The 25,137-nt window shown below is 36.6% G+C and overlaps 3 protein-coding genes across 3 annotated transcripts in view; 1 reads left to right on the plus strand and 2 right to left on the minus strand.

The window, feature by feature from the left end:
- Positions 1-1,187, minus strand: part of LOC107596548 (tubulin polyglutamylase TTLL4-like) — a 16,698-nt gene extending 15,511 nt beyond the window's left edge. The window contains exon 1 of the mRNA XM_016287303.1: positions 1,075-1,187. The gene's annotated coding sequence lies outside the window, so the exon portion shown is untranslated. The remainder of the gene's footprint in view (positions 1-1,074) is intronic.
- A 3,987-nt stretch (positions 1,188-5,174) lies between these two features.
- On the plus strand, positions 5,175-14,744 carry LOC107596562 (uncharacterized). The gene is made up of 6 exons (XM_016287317.1): positions 5,175-5,406; positions 7,335-7,505; positions 7,641-7,772; positions 7,858-8,027; positions 12,276-12,512; positions 13,763-14,744. The coding sequence occupies exons 1-6, from the start codon at positions 5,175-5,177 to the stop codon at positions 13,949-13,951; spliced, it is 1,131 nt and encodes a 376-aa protein (XP_016142803.1). The 3' UTR covers positions 13,952-14,744.
- A 1,982-nt stretch (positions 14,745-16,726) lies between these two features.
- The window catches only part of abcb6b (ATP binding cassette subfamily B member 6 (LAN blood group) b), a 43,067-nt gene continuing 34,656 nt past the window's right edge, over positions 16,727-25,137 (minus strand). Inside the window, exons 14-17 of the mRNA XM_016287304.1 lie at positions 24,939-25,113; positions 20,972-21,084; positions 20,797-20,891; positions 16,727-17,072 (exon numbers count right to left, since the gene is read on the minus strand). Of these exons, the coding sequence (XP_016142790.1) occupies positions 16,952-17,072; positions 20,797-20,891; positions 20,972-21,084; positions 24,939-25,113 (504 nt within the window). The 3' untranslated portion in view covers positions 16,727-16,951. The remainder of the gene's footprint in view (positions 17,073-20,796; positions 20,892-20,971; positions 21,085-24,938; positions 25,114-25,137) is intronic.

A 25,137-nucleotide genomic window follows, 5' to 3' on the forward strand; every position in this document is an offset into this window, starting at 1 on the left:
AAAAAAGCAGTATCTGAGTACTAAAGTGTTCAAGACACTTTTTTCTCCTTTCAGAAATCATTTTACTGAAATTTCTAAGCAGACTGACATCTGTATGTCAGATACCAACCTTCTGAAAGATTTTATTTAAATGATTATCTATATAAAATAATAATAAATATAGTTATATTTAGTTACAAATGCCTCTAATAAAAGCCTAAACGCAGACAGTGATATCACACTTGCTAGCAAACTAATTTTACTCAACACAAGCACAATACAATATTTCAGAGTAGAACAAACCCAGAAAATTATGTTATACATGTTATACATACATGCATACAAATATTGTAAATACATTTAAAAAATACTTTTAAATATTTCCAGATCTAGAAAAAACTATTTTAACATTTTTGGACATGTAACGTTACCATAGTATTCTTGAACACAGGAATAAGATAAAAGTATATATTTGATTCTCTGTTAAGTATGACAGTGAACTAAAAGAAAACGTCCAATCAATATTCTCTGTATAGGCAGCTCATAAGATTTCGAGACACTCCAACACTGTGTTTGATCAAAGGCTTGATCTCTTCAGATTCCCTAGTCGGAATTCCACGAGATTAGCTAAAAACTACACCTGCCCTCTCTGTAGACACAAACACCATGTTGTTGTTGTTGTTATAATTATTAATCAATATTTTTGGCTTCCATCGGTCTGGCGTTGAGCTTTCATCAAGCCAACACACATGAACGGGGCTTTATCGTTTTGAATAAAGTCAAAGGAGACATACAAGCTGTGACTCAAAACCCTGTCAGCTGCCTGGCTAGACGGTGTTTCTGGAAATCATAGCCGCATTTAATACTGCCTACGCAGACAGCGCACTAGATTTTGAGACGCGGCCAAAGCGAGGCTAACCGTTAGCGCGTTAGCTTACCACACAGCACTCGCCGCACAGTCGGGTTAACTACTCTTTCTCATGCCATACATCACCAGCGTCTTCGTGTGCGGGTCGAACACGTTTTGTGTAACACTAACGTTTATTACTACACAAAGACTTCTGTCTATTTCTGCAAGTGATGAACGCGTCTTACCGGCTCGGGATGACAGGGCAGTTTGTAGTTACCTCAGAGAGAGTGTCGCGCTCGAGAAACCCGCCTCGTGCTGTTTTCCCTCGTGCTGCCTGCCACACACACACACACACACACACACATATACACACACGATATACAGGCGGACTGTCTGTTATTGCTGGTGAACTATTAAAACTCGCGTTCAGTAACTGAAACAAAGCGGGTATAGATTAACACTACATGAAAAAAATAACGAAAAATCGAAAATGAGAAATGTTGCCTTGGCAACTAACTGAAATCAATAACTTACTAAAACTAAAAAAAAATCTATATAGAAATATATGAAAATGTAAATTTCACATCATAAAAAAAGCTAATAAAATGACTAAAACTAAAATTATAATGAATACTGAAAATATATTAAATATAATATAAAAAAAATAATATAGGCTGCAGTGTATATAGGCAAAAATACTATAACAAAGTGTATAAATAATAGGCTACTAAAATAATACTGGTCTGAACCATAATAGATGTTTCTAATAGAAGTTAGATTAAGTGAATAACATATAATGACGCACCACTTATTTTTTGAATGCATGAACTGATACTGTACACAATATATTTATAGGGAAGGCCCAGGCTAGTTGTCACACCAGTTGCTATAGTTAGGCTAATACTTATCGGAGATATAATTTTTTATGTAATTTTATGTAGGCGCATGCATTAAAGTCTTGTTGTGGTTTTGGTCATTAAATATTGTAGTTAATAAACTATAAGGTTTATAATATTTGAACACTGGTTTCACTTGTTACCCAACTAAAGCAAAAAAATCTGATGAAAAAATTGTTAAAAACGTATAGTTATATACAGTATCTCTTGTGACAACTTGTGACAATCATTTGTGGTCTTCCCTACATAGAAAATACATATACATAAATAGAAAAATCGTCAGAAAACGTTCTATATAATACATATTTTGAAGCTCTGACTAATTATAAAACTCTAAAAAAACAAAACAAGAACAATTTGACACCCGATAGATATGAAAAAACAACAACAATTTAACTTACCTGGTACAAATTCACATCTTTTATGATAAGTTCTTAAGGATATACTAAACTAAATAATCTGACCAATAAAACAGAGAGCAACAGATCCAAAGGAGGTTTTCTGTGGTAAAGCTTGAGCCAACTGACTAAACTTATCCAGTATCCTCTCGAGTTATTGAAAACTCCTTTACAGAATGAAGTAACCCAGTATCACCATCTCACATGCACTTAAAATTAAATATGCATTGTGACAAACCACCTGCAATTCAAACTCTCAGCAGGTCACCATGATGCTCTGCCCTTAGACACACACACACACACACACACACACACTTGGTGAACTAAGCAAACAGTTGCTATAAAACACACAGTCTGTTAAACATATCCTGGTGGCTTTACATTAAGCTCTGCAATACCTTTTAGTCTGAGTCAAGGATGAGACTGCACCATTTCAGTGACCCTCATGAAATCACAATGCTGTGCTGTCGTGTAAGATTCTCAGGTGAGAGAGGGCTCTATCAGATCTTTTCTTCAATGAGCCCTAGACTGACATGACACTGGATAGGGTTACAAGTGCAGAACTGCCTGGAATTCAAACTCTCAGCAGGTCACCATGATGCTCTGCCCTTAGACACACACACACACACACACACACACACACACACAACTAAGCAAACAGTTGCTATAAAACACACAGTCTGTTAAACATATCCTGGTGGCTTTACATTAAGCTCTGCAATACCTTTTAGTCTAGACACACACACACACACACACACACACACTTGGTGAACTAAGCAAACAGTTGCTATAAAACACACAGTCTGTTAAACATATCCTGGTGGCTTTACATTAAGCTCTGCAATACCTTTTAGTCTGAGTCAAGGATGAGACTGCACCATTTCAGTGACCCTCATGAAATCACAATGCTGTGCTGTCGTGTAAGATTCTCAGGTGAGAGAGGGCTCTATCAGATCTTTTCTTCAATGAGCCCTAGACTGACATGACACTGGATAGGGTTACAAGTGCAGAACTGAAGTTGTGGTTACATTACCATGGAAAGACAATTCACACCTACTAACTAGGCCAAGGTTGAAGTACAGTACTGAGGGGAATAAATATCTGAGAATAAATGACAAAATAAATGTATGCCTGTTTATCTGGTTTATTATAATTTAGCTTTTGTGTCAGGTACTAAAAGTCTAGAAATGACGTTCCTGTAATCTGATATTCCATTTACAGTAAAGCACAAAAAAAACAAACTTCAAAATGATCAAGATCAGCAAATTTAAGACACAGTGCCAATATCCTATCAGTACTGAATTTACAATAAAAGTTTCCTAATTAGGATGGGAAAATAGAAGAGTGACCTTACAAGTATTGCATGCAGATCATGTTTCTAATTAAGTGTAATTAACGGCACAGAGGCATATAATCAGGTCAAGAAGAAACTCACAGACAATCCGAGAAACTGCACAGTCATGAAAGACGTGTCTAACAATATGCAGTCATAAAAGATCTCTTTGAAATAACAGAAAGAAGGTGGTGAAATAATACTGTTATAAACTATTATGGAATTACTCATTATCATTAATATATAGGTCTGTTATTCAAAAATTAGGCTCTTACTGGTTGGACAGGTTGTTGGGTTAAACATGACCATGTGAAGGTGCCCTAATTTACAATAAATGAGAAAACAGCGCCACTCTCTGGTCAGATCTAATAACTTCATTTGAAAAAAAAAAATATATATATATATATATATATAAATACTGTGCGTGCAATCAAGGAGTTCGTGCTGAATTGGTTTTTCATGTTAAATGTATTGTTTTCATTTGACAAAAATGTTATGGTGTATTTGCATATGCGTGGTTTCTACTATGTATATGTATACTTATAAATAATGAATATTTATTTATATTTTATATCAATTTTTATTTCAAATCATTAGGCTGCCCTGAGGATTCTTTTGCCTCAGTCTCTCACAGGCTTCTATTTATTGAAGCAGACCAAAAACCCAGAATTGGAATATTTTAAAGTCTTATTGTTATTTTCAAAATTATAGGCTATCATTATTATCTGTTAACACTATCCAAGTGAGAGAAAAAAAAATCTAACAGCAATATGTCAACGCACTGAAAAAAAAGGACAAGACTTTTTCAGGCAATTTCATGTGGATATAAAAATAGTTTCTCTCTTTCACTCTCCTGATGAGTTAAGTATTCCACCAAACACTTTCTCTTATTTAGGCTATAACCACTTTACTGTATAAATTGTCTTAAATTATTTGTATGTTAAGCCAGTGGTTCCCAACCCTGGTCCTGGAGGCACCCCAACACTGCACATTTTGCATGTCTCTTTTCTCTGACACATCAATTACAGGTCTTGGAGTCTCTACTAATGAGCTGATGACCTGAATCAGGTGTGTTTGATTAAGGAGACATGCAAAACGTGCAGTGTTGGGGTGCCTCAAGGACCAGGGTTGGGAACCACTGTGCTAAGCAACTGAAAAGTAGAAAATTCTCTAGAAAACTTCAATTTTCTAAGAAACATATTTTAGTTTCACAACCTTGTGCATGAGGCTTATAATATCAAATTAAACTGCCAACACTGTTTCCATAAGATATAACTGTATCTCAACATGTTCTAAATTAATCCATTTGAGATGTTAATAAACAATTTATCACTTTAATAAATACTAATTATTACCATATAATTTGACAGATAATGTTAAAAATGATTGAATAAGAGTTGATAAAATATTTAAAATAAACGAAAGAATAATTCATATAAACCTGCAACATCATTTGTGCTTTGGGGTCACTTTGCTGGAGAAAAAAACAAAACAAGTTAATGCGTCCAGACAAATGCAAATAGAGTGGCAGCAGTTTACAGCTGCTCATTTTCAAACAAGTTGTTTCCCCTTAGAATATCTCTGATGTAATCATTTATCATAAAATTATAAGTCAAAGAATAATTTTGTTAATGGGAATTACCTGACAGGCAGCTCCATCCTCCCTCCCTCTCCCTCTCTCTCCCTCTCTCTCCCTCACATTAACTGTTTCATGCAACATGTATACAGGGGAGGAGTGCTTGACGATGGCTGTGAAGACACGTTGCCAGAACCAGCTGAAGCGGAGGAGGAGTCGCAGCGACCGTATGGCGAGCCGGGCGAGGGCCCGCAGGAGCACAACGGGCAGAACCGGCCGAGCGGAGCACAGCAGCGGCCTCTGTGAAATTCACTTTCTCCCTCTGGTTGTGGGAGTGAAAGATAGCAACCGAACCCAACGCCTGCACTGTGTAGGTGAGTCAATGGAATTGTAGAGTTCAACAGGTTTAATTACCTCTGGAAGGTCAGTGACAAACTCTTAGGAAGAGAAAGCAATAGAAGCACAAATTACAATTACGCCAAGTTATTTGAATCCTGAAAAGAAGCGAATCAGGAATCTGGCTTTTTTTTTTTAAAGGTGCTGTATGTGATTTTATCTGTTTTTCCAAATGCCACAATTTTGTAAATGTCGACCACATGCCTCCGCTCCAAAAACGCACCCTCCAAAGACATGTCATCCAACCATTTCTGGTTAAGCATTTCTAATTGCTACATATTTTTTTTTTGCTGTCACAGAGACAGGTGTGAATTCTTGGAATACTTATTTTAGTGAGGCATTCATTCACCATTTACATTGCACAAATCACACAGTTTTTTTTTAAAGTCGTGTTCAAGTCATGTTGGAATTACTGTAAAGGATGAGGGGAAAAAAAAAGTTCACATCCTTGAAATAATTACAAAATTGTCATTTTCTGAGAGCTCTGCTTGTACCACCTGACAGCTGCAACCTGATGAAACACTGAAAATGGCAGTAAAATGCAGTTAAGCTGTTATTTCATAATATTTGTTTATTAATCTTATAACTGACTATTGTTAATGTTTTAATAATGCAAAAACATTCTGAAAATAAACAAAAGACATAAATAGTTTAATGTAGCTATAGCACAGAGTTGAATAACTACCTAATGCTAAGCTAAATCAGCTATACATTTACTAAGGCATTTGCATAACAGCCACTACTTTTTTTTATTACAGATTCATTATGATGTTAATTGTGTTGCCACAAAATGCATTATTCTGAGAAAGCAATAGAAGCACAAATTACAATTACGCCAAGTTATTTGAATCCTGAAAAGAAGCGAATCAGGAATCTGGCTTTTTTTTTTAAAGGTGCTGTATGTGATTTTATCTGTTTTTCCAAATGCCACAATTTTGTAAATGTCGACCACATGCCTCCGCTCCAAAAACGCACCCTCCAAAGACATGTCATCCAACCATTTCTGGTTAAGCATTTCTAATTGCTACATTTTTTTTTTTTGCTGTCACAGAGACAGGTGTGAATTCTTGGAATACTTATTTTAGTGAGGCATTCATTCACCATTTACATTGCACAAATCACACAGTTTTTTTTTTAAGTCGTGTTCAAGTCATGTTGGAATTACTGTATGAGGATGAGGATGAGGGGAAAAAAAAAAAAGTTCACATCCTTGAAATAATTACAAAATTGTCATTTTCTGAGAGCTCTGCTTGTACCACCTGACAGCTGCAACCTGATGAAACACTGAAAATGGCAGTAAAATGCAGTTAAGCTGTTATTTCATAATATTTGTTTATTAATCTTATAACTGACTATTGTTAATGTTTTAATAATGCAAAAACATTCTGAAAATAAACAAAAGACATAAATAGTTTAATGTAGCTATAGCACAGAGTTGAATAACTACCTAATGCTAAGCTAAATCAGCTATACATTTACTAAGGCATTTGCATAACAGCCACTACTTTTTTTTATTACAGATTCATTATGATGTTAATTGTGTTGCCACAAAATGCATTATTCTGAGTCCAAGGATGTGAACAGCTCCTAGTAGAATGTCTGAGTTATCTAATAATTACAACATGCCATGAACGCAGCATAAAGGGACGGTCACAGAGGTATTTCGGCGTAATATGGACAAACGCGATGCATTAAGCACAACTCGCAGAATTCACTTTCAAACCACAAAGATTTCTGTTGGTCAAAGTGGCATTTTAACTACAAAAATTTGCTGAAGAAACAGTTTATATTTAGAATGAATCATGTAATGTTTGGGTCTGAAAAAAGCATGTTGAAATTCTGTTCTCCTACTTTTTAATGCTGCTCACCTCAAACCTAACACTAAGTAATGTGGTTGTTGCTGTAGATCACCCAGACTTTGCCAGATGCCCGCAGCCTTTGCCACTGACCAGTCCCAGCACACCCATCTCCAGCTGTGAGCTCAATAAAAACACCCGCCGGTGCCATCAGCAACGCCTGGCCACACACCTGTCCTGCCGCCTCTACCAGACCTGTGATCATGCTGTTCTCCTGTCAGGTACAAAACACTGACTCAAAGAACTCATTTGTAAGATCTGACCCATTGATGTTTGAAATGCTGGCTGAATACTTGGACTCATCAGCTGTCTCAGGTATGCTGCTCCTACATAACCTTTAACCTGTGCACGTGCAGGTGGCTGGCAGAAGCAGATAACATACCAACAACATGCAAAGAACTTGCAGCTCTTCTACCAGATGCTGAGGAACAACGGCTTCCACAAGGACCACATAAAGACATTCTTTGCTGGGAATGGACAGGTAGCAGGTCAGAGGACATTTCAAGTAATTTAAGCTTTTAATTTACCCTAATGCTTTATATTCAGATTCACAAACTGTCTTTATTTCCACAGCTAAAGAGACTGAGGGGATGTATCCAGCCACCGAGAAAGAGGTGATCAGGAATCACATTTCGTACATCTGCCGGAAGCAGCACTGTGTGGATTCTCTGGTTCTGTACCTGAACAGCCCCACATGCAACGACGGCACCATGCTGCTCTGGGACCGCAATAACAACGGCATTGTGAGTGTGTGCATCTGTTCAGACGTTCTGACTCTTGTGCACAACTAACTATTTTTTTCAATTCATTATTTCAACAGGGATTCCAACACTTTGTACGAGGCAACAAACTACTCATCCTATGTAGCATTGTTTGTGAATGACAGAGTCAAACGCAATGATATAAATAATGTATAAACTAATAAAGCCATTGATTAAATATATTTTAGGTATAATGTAAAATATTCAGATATACTAATGCACTACTACCAAAAAAAAAAAATTATTAATACTTTTATTCAGCAAGGATATATTAAATTGATCAAAAGTGACAATAAAGACATTTATAATGTTACAAAAGATTTATATTTAAAACAAATGCTGTTCTTTTAAACTTTTGATTCATTCTGTATCACAGTGTCCACAAAAATATTAAGCAGCACAAGAGTTTTTAGCATTGATAATAATAAGAATTTTTTCTTGAGCAGCAAATCAGCATATTACTCAGGAACAGTGTTGGGGAAAGTTACTTTTAAAAGTAATGCATTACAATATTACAATATTGCGTTACTCCCTAAAAAAGTAACTAATTACATTACTTAGTTACTTTTTATGGAAAGTAATGCGTTACATTACTTTCGCGTTACTTTTTAAATATGAGCAGGGCTTGATTGTTTTTAATATAAAAAGTTCTATTTATAGCAAATGTAAAAGCCCTTTCACACCAACAAGTGTAATGAATAAACCTCAGGCTGAAGGAAAAGTAAATTCATGTCTGTACAGTAGAGCACAGGAGAAGAAGGTTCAACACTCTTCAGCAATAAAAAAAACAATGAAGCACAATTGTTAGTTTATCTAAAGTCATTTTTGCTTATTAGTATTGTTGAACTGGATCATCAAAGGTCGGCAGCAAAGACATTAGTTAATAAAATGGGATTAGATACATTTGTGTTATTTAACATATTTAATTATTGCAGGTTTGCGTCATATTCTGAGTTTGCATTTCACTGTTTTTATTCATTTTGATGAATACTAAATCTGTTTTTTTGTGAGTGGGATGAATTAATGCACATTCACATTTAGTCTAGAACTACATCATGTTCACACAGCGCACACAACGCCTCTGTACTTCCGATTTCTCCCAATATGGGGACAGGAGACTTGTCAGTCAATAAATGGGAAAACAAACTAACTGGCATTACTTTTTTGAAAAAGTAACTCAGATATTTTCTTGTAAATTAAAAAAGTAATGCGTTACTTTACTAGTTACTTGCAAAAAGTAATCTGATTTTGTAACTCACGTTACTTGTAATGCGTTACCCCCAACACTGGTTACTTGTAATGCGTTACTCCCAACACTGGTTACTTGTAATGCGTTACCCCCAACACTGGTTACTTGTAATGCGTTACTCCCAACACTGGTTACTTGTAATGCGTTACTCCCAACACTGGTTACTTGTAATGCGTTACCCCCAACACTGGTAACTTGTAATGCGTTACCCCCAACACTGGTTACTTGTAATGCGTTACCCCCAACACTGGTTACTTGTAATGCGTTACCCCCAACACTGGTTACTTATAATGCGTTACTCCCAACACTGGTTACTTGTAATGCGTTACCCCCAACACTGGTTACTTGTAATGCGTTACCCCCAACACTGGTTACTTGTAATGCATTACTCCCAACACTGGTTACTTGTAATGAGTTACCCCCAACACTGGTTACTTGTAATGCGTTACCCCCAACACTGGTTACTTGTAATGCGTTACTCCCAACACTGGTTACTTGTAATGCGTTACCCCCAACACTGGTTACTTGTAATGCCTTACCCCCAACACTGGTTACTTGTAATGCGTTACCCACAACACTGCTCAGAAATGATTTCTGAAGGATCATGTGACACTGAAGACTGGATTAATGGGTTGCTGAAAATTAATAAATAAATTATATTTTAAATTGAAGTACTTGGAAACAGGAGAACTTTTGGCACGTGTCTGTGGTAATAGCAGTTTCTCTGAATGGTGGATCTTTTTCTTCTGAACTACGATTACTACAGTTCTGCATTCAGAATTCAGATGTTAAAAATGGTTTAAAAATGAAAGTGAAATCACACTGTCTTACGACCTCTATCATTACTTTCATATTCTCAGACATCATGGTAGGTCAGTTTTAAAAGGTGTTTACATTACCAAAAATCTATTCCTCTGTGGAGGGGGAAAAAGGGATTTTTACTTCTGGAACCCAACTGTTGTGCTCTGTAGTGGTTGAAAAACACTAGTTTTTTTGGGGGAAATATTTTAGTTCAGTGGATTTTGTAACAGGATTATATTTTCACAGTTAGGCCTACGGTGTTATTCTGAAAGTGCTGAAGTAGGTTTGTTATAAATGTGGGGGTTCCTGGAATCACAGAGAGGTCAGATGAATAAAAAGATTTTAGGAATTCCTTATCTTCCCATAAATGAATCCAACGTGTTTCCCCAAGACCACCGCTTCAAAGTGCCCACTAACCAAAGGATAAAAATATTACACTATGGAAGCTGACTTTTGGTTGACTCTCATCTGTTCATTCGGTTTTATTTCTTGGAAGGGATGAATCTGCAGACACTTTGCAATTTGGTGGTTCTTGTCTTACGAGTGCATGGAGTATTTTTAGTGCTGCTTATGAGAACGTATGCCACCTGTGCAGCAAACAAACAAGAGGGGATGCTTTGTCAAAACATATTCCCTTAATGCACATGGACATCCCAGAGCAGACTCCTCACTTAACAAGAAACACCAGAGAGATTAGATAAAATTTCATAGAGAAATACAGCACAATCTTAAGCCCTCAATCTTATTAAGGAATCCACAATAGACCAGCCATCCACCTCTTTCATCTATCAATAATACAATCATTCCAGAAACTGTGCACACATTCAATGATATTGCTTTTATAAAGTACATTCCTGTTGAACCACCAAAATCCCACAATCCTTTGCAAAAGGTGGTCAGTAATCCCAGCCATATGTTTAGAGTAGGGCAAACAGAAGGGAGCAGACTGCACAGTAAAGCCCACCCTTCCATGACAATAGGGACAGACTCTCTAGGGACAAAGGCAACAACCTGATCCCCAGACAGGGATGCAGTGACAAAGGGGGGCTTGAGAGACAAGGACCACACAGAATCAGGGCCACCAGACGCTCGGCTTCCCACAGGAAAGCTGCTCATTTCTTCTTTGAGTAGAAAGAGTACGGCTAACTGTTCATTTCAACAACTGCCACGAGTCTGAATGCCAGGACAAATGAATGTATGCTCTCCTTTTGAAGTGCCTTAAAATAGACCACAGTCATTTAAGTGAAATAGTGAATTGTAGGTGCATTGGATGAAATTAAAATATAAACTAGAACAAAATTATTTTCTAGTGATAAGACAAAACTGAAAATAGGGGTGGGGGGACAGTTTGTTAATGATAATTTTTTTTATTTGATATTCTCAAATTTATTTGTATTATAGTATTTTTATATTATAATTTAACATTAATATTATAGTTATAATATATACAAGATTTCTATTAAATTCATATAATATATTATATTTATATTTAAAAAAAAAAGTTTCTTGAGCAGCAAATCAGGATATTAGAACGATTTCTGATGTGACTGAAGACTGGAGGAATGGTTTCTGAAAATTCAGCTTTGCATCAAAGGAATAAGTTACATTTGAATATATATTAAACAGACACAGCATTACTGTTTTTACTGTGCTTTTGATCAAATGCAGCCCTGACCACTTGAGACTTCTTTTTAAAAACGACTGTAAAAAATCTCACCGATGTTAAACTTTTGAACAATAGTCTATAATTGCTTTATTATAAAAGTTTAATATAAAAGTTTTATAAAAGCATTTTCCACTCAAGTCCTTGCACTGCTTTTATCTCATGCTGTGAAATCACTGTAATGTACAGACTTTTGCGGATCACTACTTTAATAAATGGCATTTTAAGGCAAAATCTAGAAAACTTGTCATTTTATATGCTAGGAAAGCTCTATACCAGGGGTGCCCAAACTCAGTCCTGGAGGGCCGGTGTCCTGCAGAGTTTAGCTCCAGCTTGCCTCAACACACCTGCCTGGAAGTTTCTAGTATGCCTAGTAAGACCTTGATTAGCTGCTTCAGGTGTGTTTGATTAGGGTTGGAGCTAAACTCTGCAGGACACCGGCCCTCCAGGACCGAGTTTGGGCACCCCTGCTCTATACAATGGTTTCATGGTATATATATATATATTTTTTCTCCAGGCAGATCTGAAGGAGCGTTACTCTGTGGGTGAACTGTTGGCGGATCTGGCCGGATGCAGGGCCAGTCGGGTGCTGCTCTTTGTGGAGCAGAGCTACAGTGGAGTCCTCAGCAAGAGACTGATGGGATCTCTCAAACACGTCAATGTCGTGCTGCTGAACGGCTTGCCCTGGGTGCACACAGCTGAGTTCTGGGCCTCTCTGAACCCATCAGAGTGCCTCATAGACCACCTCAGTAAGGTGAGACTTTACAAGCCTTTATGAATCTGGGCTGTTCAGATCACTCTTTTTTGATTGTACAAAACAAGATATACACCTTATTTTTAACGTAAAAGCAGTGCACAACCATTTATAACTCATGTGAGGCTTCCGGTGTCAGCTGCTTCCAGTTATTTTAGCTGTACAATCATGTATAATTTATTATCATAATCATAAACACACCTTGCTATTCTTCTAGTTATTTATTTACAGCAGCTAATGAATGATAAGTCTCATACATTAACTGGAATTGAAAAATAAGGCGGAAATGCAAACTTGATTATGTGATTAAATGATTATAAATGCTTAAAGGGACAGTTCACCCGTCGTCAGTTCACCAGTCGTCATTTTCTCACTCTATATAGTATCCAGTAACACTTTTGAATATTTAGTAACACTTTACAATAAGGTTTCATTTGTTAACATTAGTTAACATGAAATAACAATGGAAAACAATTCTAAAGCATTTATTTATCATTTGCCATAAAAATCAAGATGTACAGTGGGTACGGAAAGTATTCAGACCCCCTTAAATTTTTCACTCTTTATTATATTGCAGCCATTTGCTAACATCATTTAAGTTAATTTTTTTCCTCAATGTACACACAGCACCCCATATACAATTTAAAGGGATAGTTCAACCTTCAGTTGCTGGTCCCCATTGACTTCCATAGTATGGGGGAAAAACACTGTGCAACTCAATGGGGACCAGCAACTGAAGGTGAACTATCCCTTTAATGGACCTGAGCCAACATGAACTAACGATGAACAGCTGTATTAACATCAACAAAGATGAATAAATATAGTAAAAAAATGAATTGTTCATTTTTAGTTAATGAATTAACTAAAGTTAACTAATGGACCCTTAATGTAAAGTGTAACTGAATATCCTAGCTGCTCTTTTCTTTGTACTAAAATTGAAAGAGGACAGAGGCAAGTTCTACTTTTATGACCTACATCATAAACACAGTCTATACGACTCACGGTCTTTATTCTGCTAAGTCTTCTTATAATGACGGCTTTGTCTGTGGAATAGGACCAAATCCAAAAAGTCAGTTTTGACTAAAAATGGTCACAAAACAAATGTTGAGTCAACGTGTCATTTTTTTGCCAATACAACCTTTACATTTCAGATCTTCTGTGGAATAACTTTCATTTCTGTCTGTTTTCTACATAAAAATATTACACTATGGACTTTAAACGCTTTCTTTCTTTGCTTAATGCAACAGCAGAGTTCTGCGATGCCCCGACTGGCTGATGCTGCTCTGGGACTGATGAACGTGACTCTGGCCGGTGCTCCGTGCAACTCCACCCCTCCTCTCACCGAAGCCGAAATGAGGAAGGAGTACATGGGTTGCCAGAACCTCCCCACAGCTCTGTGGTACCAAAAACGGCCCAAGACCGACAACAGCAGGAATTGAGCAAACTGACCGCTTCCAGGACTTTCAGAAGGACAAGAGCCAACTCTACTGTTCCCAATCCGTAATTCGGACACTCCAGTGGAGTACTTCCATGAAAAACAAGTACCAACGAGTAGTCCTAGAAGTATGACTTTGTATAATGCACAAACTTGAAATCCATGACCAGCGCTTTCCTCTCACAAACACAGAGACACACACACTCTACCTGTGTGTGCGCACTTAATTCACCCAGTGATGCACATAGACCCTGACAAGCTGTTGAGGAACGGAGACTACATAATGTGTGCTTAAGAGATCGAAAGAAGAGGCGGTAATGCAGGACAGAGAGAGAGAAAGCGTCTGACATGTCCTCACTTTGAACCTCATTTCCCCTGCTTGCCGCTCCGTAGAAGGCGTCCCATGGGGAGCGTCCCATGCGAACTTCTCCTCTCTCCGCCTGCCATGGGGGTTCAGCGCAGGGGCATCCGCGCTCCTTTACCAGAGTGCTCTTCCGTGGGTCATCGCACAGGGCGCGCCTGGAACTGAACAATGGTGACAAGGCCACTCTGAAACACACCTCACAGTCACTTGAACAGTTCAGGACAAATCTCCTTGTCCTTTCTTCAGCTCAGTAAGGGACAGGGCGGTCCAGCATGATTTAGTAATGAGAAATGTTCCCTCACCATGTCTGGACTCTAGCAGACACTGGGCTCTGCAAGCATGTATTTAATTCAGACCTCTTATTCCACACTGTATTAACCACTCTGTCCACAGTGTTCGCTTATCTCCGCAAACATTTAATCGCCAGCCGCCGATAATGTTGACAGTGACGAGAAGGTATTAGCTCCTGTGGGAATTCATACACATTCTTCAGAAATTACAGACAGTAGGACGATATTTTTCTGCAGCGCATCTACTTGCTCAGAAATATACGCTCTCATTCAAAAGTTTGGGGTTAGTAAGATTTTTAAAAATGTTTTTGAAGTCTCTAATGTTCAGCAAGGCTGCATTTATTTGCTCAAAACAGTAAAAACAGTAATATTTGGAAATATTCTTATAATTTAAAATTACGTTTCTATTTTAAAATATTTTTAATCCTTTTTAAAATGGATTTTTATCCTTCAGAAATCATTCTAATATGCTGGTTTGGTGCTCGAGAAACATTTATTATCATCAAACATTTAATTTTATCAATATTTTTGTGGAAATCGTGATGCATTTTTTTCAGGATTCTTTGATGAATAGAAAGTAGAGCATATCACAGAAAAGAACAGCATTTATCTGAAACAGAAATCTTTTAAACATTATAAACATCTTTACTGTCACTTCTGATCCAATTTAATGTGTCCTTGCTAAATAAAAGTATTTATTTATTAAAAAAACCTACTGACCCCAAACTTTTAAACATTCACATGGACACCCATTTGTTCATACTTTTCTTGTAGTATTGATGTGAGTGGGACAAAGCCCCATTAAACCTCAGTGCATTGTAGCCAATCTTTAACTCTAAGCCTAAATCATTAAAGATAAATATCCGTTTTTGTATAGTTCAGAAATGTGTTACCCTGTAAATATTTCTGTCATGTTCTACTTAATGGATTTTAATGTCAATTGTCTTAAAGGATTATACATGTCATTGTTTGTGTTAAACCATAGCTGGAGTGAAAAGATGTAAATACTCTAAATAAATTAACTTTTGTACATAGTCAGGGTTGTATTTATTTACAGACTTTATTTTTTTTTTAATGAAGTACTTGACCAACTTCTGCACATTTCACAAAAAAAGGTACAAAACACCTAGCTAATGTTTCCATGAAAGGCATTTTAAGAATATCCAAAGGCTACAGATGTTTTTCCAATATTTCTGAATGTTTCTGTGGTTCATGTAAGTCCCTTTAATGCCCATCAGTTTCTCTTTTAAAATTAATTCAATTCCTTGTTCAATTAAGTACATTCAAAAATACAAATGGTTTCAATTCAAACTAGAAATCAATAAAAACCTATTTAAAAAAAGAAAAAAAATGAGAATATATATCCAACACCTCTCAAGTTCAGCATGTCATTAATATTAAAATATTGGTTTAAATGTATATTTGGCTCAGCCTAAAGAGGTCTGATGGTTTTTTGGAGGAAAAAATTGGGAACACTAAATTTTACAGTGTACATGTTACATATACTCCAATTTAAATACTATATTCATGTTTCACAAATTCATGTTACTGAATTGTAATACTATAGATAACATCAAAGAAAACAATGCATATGGAAAGTACATGTAGTTCATTAGATTTACTATGTACTTATGTAAATACAGAGTAACATGAACACCGCAATATATAATGTGACTAAAATGTCGGCATTATAATGAAAGAAACATGACCCTGAGCAAGTGAACAGGTTACCTACAATTCCCATCAGTAGACGACAGAGATTCCTCCACATCTCCTCAGTTTACAGTGATGGATAGAAGTGTAAACAAAAGTGTTACATGTAATTTAAAGAAAAAACCAATGTAACAGACATGACTGAATATAGTCATCACATGACAGTATTTTTATACTAATGCTGTTTCCAAAGCATTACAGGGAAAATTCACCAAAAATGAAAATGCTGTCATTATTTACCTGTATGACTTTTTTTGTGAGACATAAAAGAAGAGAAATGTCAGTGGTTTTTGTGCATGCAATGAAAGTCAATGGGAACCACTGGTTGCCAACACTCAAAATCAAAACACAGTATCTGCTTTTATTTTGCACAGAAGAAAAGAGTCATACAAGTTTGGAACAAAATGAGCGTAATGAGTAAATGAGGACCATTTTCATTTTAGAGTGAACTAACCCTTTAACATATTTAGAAGTACTCAATGATTGGTAGATTTTTAATGACACCTTTCCCTGAGAAACACTCTTCGTAGTTTATTACGTTTGTGCAGTCTGGTGCCCCTGTGTCTGAGATGAACTCTTTTACCATTTTCCTGATTGATTTCACCCATCACCATTCATCATCGCTGCTCCATCAGCTTCAGCCACTCTGCTGTGGCTCCTGCGGTTGTTCATCTGTAGAGACCTCTGACTCTGGGGTTTGCTGCTGTTTTAACCACATGGCTGCGTACAGTCCCCCCATGGCCAGCAGCTCCTCATGCCTACAGACAGAAAGCAGTCAGACACAACATACTGTAAGCAGACAGACCACTTGCAGAAAAGTGTAAAATCGCAACACAAAGAAGTTTCATCTTTCTGTTTTTCTTTGAGATTGAGGTTTTTGACATGTACCTTTAAAATAGGAGATTTGCTTGACAATAACCTAGACTGAAAACAGCTGCCCAAGGCACTGACTGCCAAGATGCCTGCCAAAGTGGACTTCAGAGCATTTCAGCTTCACAGGGGGTCGAAGAAGCCAAATGAAAGCTTCCCTCTGGCTCCAGAAATCACTTAAGGGTGAGGAAACACTCAGGACCATCTCTATTCATTCTACTCAGATTGCTAAAACAGAGTTAGGAAGGTCGGTCTAGGGTCAAGTTTGTCGAAGCATCAATTACTTGGAAGTATGACATCAAAAGTGAAGCAGACACAGTATGGGACATTGAGCTCTGGGAACGAGAGTGTGGAAAATGTTCTCATCGTAATGGAAGATCACACTAGAAGTTTCAAATGGACCTGAGCAAGCATTCTGTAGCAGCTGCAAAAGTGGATTATTACCTCTATAAATTAATAACATGGCCAGTGTTTATCCTACCGTATCCCTACATCTTTTGGTCAATAAATATCCATTAGTTTTCCAGTTGTTTGTCCATACTGGACAATATTTACAATATTTCACTTAAAAATATTATATTATTTGAAGTCTGAATATTTTAAGCTGAGCACAGCTAGGTTGATAAGAAATTATAGTCAATTTATAGTCAGTTTTTAATTCTTTTTAAAATATTGCACTTAAAAACAGATTATATTATGTCTGAATATAATTAGCGGTGTAAAAATGTATTAACTAGAAAAATTAATAGTCACTAAGAAATTTCCATGAGTTTTCCAGGTGTTAAGAAATTTCCAGATTACAAGTCATTAGTCCTTACTGGATTAAAACATTTTTTAATTCTTTTTAAAATATTGCACTTAAAAACAGATTATATTATGTCTGAATATAATTAGTGGTGTAAAAATGTATTAACTAGAAAAATTAATAGTCACTAAGAAATTTCCATGAGTTTTCCAGGTGTTTTTCTTTTTGTTCTTACTGGATATTGTTTTTACATATCATACCTGTACATACAACATTGTCTATATCAGTGTTTCCCAACCTTTTTTGTCGCGGCACCGTTTGGAAATTTTATCAAACTTGTGGCACCCTACAAAATTAATTTTGTCACAATATTTGAATTTCTAACTTCGATATGATAATTTGAAAAGTATAGATATTCGGTACAACAGGGAAGAACTGCAGAATATAATGTCATACAGATATTTTTAATATTATTAAAAAATGTTGTCCATCAATGGTGGCAATCAGTAGGCTAATTTCTAATGAAGAGACCAATTTATATGACAGATTTTAATGTTTAATGCTTTTATACATATGTAAGCATTATTTAATTACCATTATAACTAGCTATCTCACAAATTTTTGCTCACTCAGTGTTTTTTAAATTTTACAGTGGGGTAATTTTGGTGCAGTAGCACGAGATAGCTTTATTTCAAACTTTGAATTGAATAAAAAAATGACAAGTAAGCAGTCAGTAATAAAATAAGAACAAATAAAGAAATTAATAATGATAGCACAAATAAAAAAATAACTGAGCGGAGCGCACATGCATAGAGCGGGATAATACGCAGAGCGTCACACCACGTGAAAGTGAAACCTGAGCGGTGAACTAATTTTCGGCAGCCGAAATTTCGGTGCATCTTTAATTATTGGCGACATCAGAAAATTATATTATATAATAGATGCTTTTTTTAAAATATTAAAAAATATTTTTTTTTTTACACTGCACCCCTGCTCTCGACAGACGGCACCCCGGTTGGGAAACACTGCTCTATATTATCTATTGTGTTTTTGCTTTTTTGTACATTGTCTATTTTTTTATATTATTATTTTTATTATCTGTGTCCTGTCTTGTCACTGTCATTCTGTTACACTGTGGAGCTTCTGTCACTAAAACAAATTCCTCGTATGTGTAAACATACCTGGCAATAAAGCTCATTCTGATTCTGATATGGATTCTTAAAATATCTTCAATATATTGTACTTAAAACAGATTTTATTATATTAGAAAATATATTATATTTTATTATATAATATATTTAGCTAAAAAACTTATACATGCATATATTTATTATTTTAAAAACTATTATCATATATATTATATTACCTGAATATTTTAGATGGGCATAACCAGAATGATCTATAGTCACTAATAATTTACATGACTTTTCCAGGCCTGAAAAATCGCTATTTTAAAACTCTCTGATACTTCCAGGTTTCCCATGACCATGTGAACCTCGCATCCTCCCTCCTTGTCAAATCTTTTCCCAGAGATTTTCCAGACCACAGACGTCTCTTTTCAGGAAGTAGCCTGTTAAGGGGCAGCACAAGGTGTATCTATTAATTCCTCTATTCTGAAAGCATTAACCCTTCACCTCCCCGAATGGACGTTCCCACCTCGCTGTCTTCCTGTGAACGTGTGTATTCCGATACACTGTTCCTGTGGGTTAAAAGCCTGTGTGGGTCATGTTTACATCGCAGTGTTAGTCAGGGCTGAATCTGCGAGGTGTGGAGTTACATCCCTGACGGCCATGTGTGTCTTGCGGACAGTCTGTTGGCTGTAGCTCATATATCAAAGGGCCGAAGTGCAGGACAGTGAGCACAGGGTTAAAACCAGGGCTGAACGGCCAGGATGAATGGAAGTCCATTAGTGGAACACTCTGTGTGTGTGTGTCCATCAGGTTTAAGGGAGGAACTATCTGTGTGTGTGTGTGTGTGTACAGATGTTTTAAAAGTTGCCAGCTGACAAAAAAATTGGATAGGCACATGCAATTGCATTGACAATACTCAACAGACCTTCTCCAGTATGCCTGAAATCAACATGCATTTACACCGATTGCTTATCTAAAACAGGTAATCCGTTTCATTTATTTTGCCAAATCTGCAATTTAAAAATGCAGTTAATGTAAGCAAAAGTTTTTCTAGGTTCAAGGGTGATGATGACAAAAGATTTCACACTGCTGTAGTCTGTAATGTTAACTTTTTCATAAAATCCAAAAAAAGCAAGATACTCTCTTTTATAACCCTGAAGATATAAAAAAAAAAGTTTAATGGACTATGCCACAAACATTTAGGTGTGAACTATGAGCTCAGCTACTATGTCATGTACAGCTTTATTTCATTGGCGAGACAACTGATTGCTATTGTTTGGATTATCCTTCATACACCTTTCATTTCTTTGAACTATTCTGAAGACACTGGGTTTAAGGACAAATAGATTAATCTAATTAATGCTAGAGATGTGGCCCAGATGGCCCAACGAAAGCTCTGATCAATACATGATGTTATCTGAGGGATAAAGCTTAGAACCCAGAGCAGTAGACAAAAGCACTGATGGCATGTCTATATTTCAGTGCCTAGTCATTGTGGAGCATTAAAACAGATATAAAGGTGCAGTCACATTAGTGAAATTGTGGCATAATTTTGTGTGTGTGGGGAATAACTAAGCAAGTTACTTAACCCTCCCAAAAGAATGTACTGTAACAAGTCCATGGAAGTCACACCAGTGGTATTTGTACATCTTTTTTTGTCAAATTATTATATAAACGTTATTATTATACAAATGTGGAGCTCTTTAGCACTTCTGTTAGCATATGAAATAGACTTACCTGTGTGCCACGACCAGAGTGGTGTGGTTGGCACACACCTTAGCGAGAGAAGCCTGAATGTTACGCTCTGTTTGACTGTCCAAAGCAGATGTAGCCTGAAAGCAGAATTTGAAAATCAGGATTGAGTACAAACCCATATCATTAATTGTGAACCTTCAAGATTGTCTTTACTCACTTCATCAAGCAAAATAATGCGAGGGGATTTTAGGATTGTGCGAGCGATGGCCACTCTCTGTTTCTCCCCTCCACTCAACTTCAGACCCCTTTCACCCACCTCAGTATCATATCCTGTCATATTCAAAAAGGTATTGTTCAGAGAAAAGTGAACATTCTGTAATCATTTATACACACCTCATGTTATTACAATCCTATATCTGTTCTTTCAAAACTGTGATCAATACACACTGCAATATGACACTGGCTGCTAAAAATTCAGCTGTCATCACAGGAATAAATTACATTTTAAAATATATTCAAGTAAAAAAAACTGTTATTTTTAATTGAAATAATATTTCTGTTTTTACTGTATTTTTCATAAAATTAAATGAGGCCTTGGTGAGCCATTAAATGGTAGTGCATGTATTCCAAGGATGTGGAGATCATAAAGCTTGAGAAATGTGCTCTGTACTCCATGAACAGATAAAAAAAACTACTAAATGACTAATAACTACTAAATGTAGTTATGAAAAGATAGCATTCCTCTACCGTCTGGAAAGGATAATATCTTATGGTGGATATCAGCAGCCACTGCAGCCTCTTCTACTTCTTGGTCACTTGCAGAGATGCGTCCATAGCGAATGTTTTCACGGATGTTATCATTGAAAAGAACAGTGTCCTGAGGAACTACACCAATGTAGGATCGTAGAGAGTTCTGTTTCACCTGTATGTATGAAGATAAACAAAGAAGAGACATTCAAATAAGTCAACTAGAAATTCTTATAGATGTTGCAGTATGTGCAAATGATTGTTTTCTCTGCAACTTCACACAAAGACTATCTAGCTCTACACAGCCCTATATTATAACAACAGGTGAATCGCAGACAGGTGGGCCTCGAACTTTAAAGTATTTCACCACCTGAGGTTTTGGAGGTCTCCACTGCCTTTGAAAGCTAAGGAGCCAGGTGCTGATGGGCTATGACGGGGTCCCAAGCTCTGAAGATCTGAAACCCCAATTATAAAGCAGGGTGACAATCTTCACATGCTGCCTGTTGTTGGGAGGGGTGCGGCGATAGACCCCTGCCGAGATCCAAAGCCTGGCAAACTCTGTGAGGCAGTGCCAGCTGACATCAAGGGTTTCGAACAGCATAAAGAGGAGCAGAGACGAGACAAAGTAGGTCTGGAATGGGCACAAATTTTAAGGAAGCGCTAAGCTGGCCCCCTTATAGCCATATATCAAGAGCCCCGCTGCAGAGATGATCTACGCCCGTACGCCGTTTCCATCTGGAGCCATCTGCATGCCATTCTGGTATGCTTCTGCTTTTGTCTAAAACATATTAGGGTAAATTATGTTTGTCCTGGCAGAGGCACAAAACAAGCCAGTGTGACAGAATACAGCTGACATTTTATATTCTAACAAATTTACAACCATAATGTGCAACACTGGTGCTAAAATGATCGAAATCAGGAAATCATAATTATTACACTCAAAATAGATTGCTTATACAGCATTTTTGTGTCAAAAGCAGGCCACTCTTAAAGCTAACTTTGCAAATACACCGAATTATATTGTGACTGGTGCAGTAATCATACCTATCCAGATCCTTAAAGAATAAATGCTGGTTACGTACTATAGTATTAGTTTTATGTATTAGCCTATGTATTAAATTTACAAAATATAGTAATAAAAATGTACAAAGATCAGAAATTAGAAACAAAAAAACAGAAGAATAAAAATACCAATATAAGCTAAACTAGTATTGTACATTTCCACAGTCGTGTCCCACCTGGATGTACTTTGTCTCAGGTACATTTACATTTAGTCATTTAGCAGACGCTTTTATCCAAACGACTTACAAAGTAGAAGCAATCAGACCAACGAGAGAGCAACAATATACCCCTGTCTCAAAAGCACTATCACACAACATATACTACTATTCAAACGTTTGCAGTCTGTAAGATTTTCTCTAAAGAAATTAATACTTTAATTGAACAAGGATGCCTTTATTTGATCAGACGTGACATTAAAAGACATTAGAATGACTCCAAAGATTTCCATTTCAAATAAAACTGTTCCTTTGAACTTTCATCAAAGAATCCTGAAAATATGGCTTCCACAAAAATATTCACAACACCAGTCTTTCTGAAGACTGGAGTACTGTCTGCTAAAAATTCAGCTTTGTCATCACAGGAATAAAGTACATTTTAAAATATATTCAAAAGTTAATTTAAATTATAAATTGGGAGAACAGGCATAATTTTATGACAGAATTTGATTGGAAAGATGTGTAGAAATCATTAACAGATAACACAGAAAGAATGTAAGAACCAGAAAATGGGGCTTTAATGCCATAACTTTTAAAGGGAATGCCAAGGTGTCTTATCTGTAGAATGAACAGAAATGTGCAAACAGTCTCTACAAATCAATATTCAATTATGGGAGATTATTCATACTGATTAGAGCTTGTGTCAATGAGGTCATAGCCGGTATTACCAGCTCAATGATTGGTAGTGAAGACAAAATCTTGTGATAACATCTAATATGCTCTCGGTGTCCTAAGAGAGAAGCTTAGAGAAATGTTTTCTTCTTTTGCACTCAACTTAGGAAAACTGACCCAACAAACCACAATGATGTACAAACAGAATCTAACTAACCGCTGCAAGAAAAACTGACCGTAATCTTACCCACAACAAGAGAAACTCGAAATTATTCTTGGATCACATTAAAGAAAAGCCCCCGTCTCGGAGCACTGATAATGACAGAGTGAGAGAGAGCAGAGCGAGTGGTGCTCTGGCTGTTCAGTCGACCATTAATCCATGTGGCGAGTGGAACCAGCCTCAGTGTTTTCACTTCAAACGCCTGACGAATTAGATCCCCCTTTGAAGTTTGCTTTTTTGTTTTTTCTTTTGTTTATTTTTCGCCTGGTTTTTAGTGTGCTTAATTCGCCGTCTTTCCATTCTTTCTTCCCATTCATTTGGCTCTTAAAAAAAGTCAATGTCCTTAATTTATGAACTAATTAACATCAGACTGGGGCCGGGTGAGAGCGGGCTTACTGCAGCCATGTGAAACACAAATGGCTTCCCAGGTCTTTATGGGAGTGTAGCATCTGTCCCTTCACAATACAACTTTTATCCTACGAGACCGCACTTTCGCTCCGGTTTCCGGTCCTATCTGCAACAGTATTCTCAATCATTTCGAGAACAAATAATTTTTTATATAAAAAAGTAAAAGACATTAGCACATTTATGCCATTTAAGTTCAATCAAAAACAAAAAAGTAAATTACGAAGAAACAAATCGGACAAGACTGGCACAATTACAGTATACTTAGGAAAGATTGCACTTTTACCTTGACTGATAAGAAAAAACATGGATGTCCATTCTCTCAAGATACTTCAGACATTTTTTCATTATATATTTGGATATTGATTGTATTTGATCATCTTTTCCTTCTTCCAAATCAAGCAAAATAATGCGAGGGGATTTTAGGATTGTGCGAGCGATGGCCACTCTCTGTTTCTCCCCTCCACTCAACTTCAGACCCCTTTCACCCACCTCAGTATCATATCCTGTCATATTCAAAAAGGTATTGTTCAGAGAAAAGTGAACATTCTGTAATCATTTATACACACCTCATGTTATTACAATCCTATATCTGTTCTTTCAAAACTGTGATCAATACACACTGCAATATGACACTGGCTGCTAAAAATTCAGCTGTCATCACAGGAATAAATTACATTTTAAAATATATTCAAGTAAAAAAAACTGTTATTTTTAATTGAAATAATATTTCTGTTTTTACTGTATTTTTCATAAAATTAAATGAGGCCTTGGTGAGCCATTAAATGGTAGTGCATGTATTCCAAGGATGTGGAGATCATAAAGCTTGAGAAATGTGCTCTGTACTCCATGAACAGATAAAAAAAACTACTAAATGACTAATAACTACTAAATGTAGTTATGAAAAGATAGCATTCCTCTACCGTCTGGAAAGGATAATATCTTATGGTGGATATCAGCAGCCACTGCAGCCTCTTCTACTTCTTGGTCACTTGCAGAGATGCGTCCATAGCGAATGTTTTCACGGATGTTATCATTGAAAAGAACAGTGTCCTGAGGAACTACACCAATGTAGGATCGTAGAGAGTTCTGTTTCACCTGTATGTATGAAGATAAACAAAG

Source organism: Sinocyclocheilus grahami, unplaced genomic scaffold, assembly GCF_001515645.1.
Source record: "Sinocyclocheilus grahami isolate Dianchi unplaced genomic scaffold, SAMN03320097.WGS_v1.1 scaffold220.1, whole genome shotgun sequence".
NCBI lineage: Eukaryota > Metazoa > Chordata > Actinopteri > Cypriniformes > Cyprinidae > Sinocyclocheilus > Sinocyclocheilus grahami.

What these genes read in the sequence shown, in the direction of transcription:
- LOC107596562 (XM_016287317.1), top strand. Translation starts at nt 5,175, where the DNA reads ATGTATACAGGGGAGGAGTGCTTGACGATGGCTGTGAAGACACGTTGC. An exon ending in TCATGCTGTTCTCCTGTCAG is followed by an intron (nt 7,506 to 7,640) that starts GTACAAAACACT and finishes GTGCACGTGCAG; the next exon opens with GTGGCTGGCAGAAGCAGATA. An exon ending in TCATAGACCACCTCAGTAAG is followed by an intron (nt 12,513 to 13,762) that starts GTGAGACTTTAC and finishes ATGCAACAGCAG; the next exon opens with AGTTCTGCGATGCCCCGACT.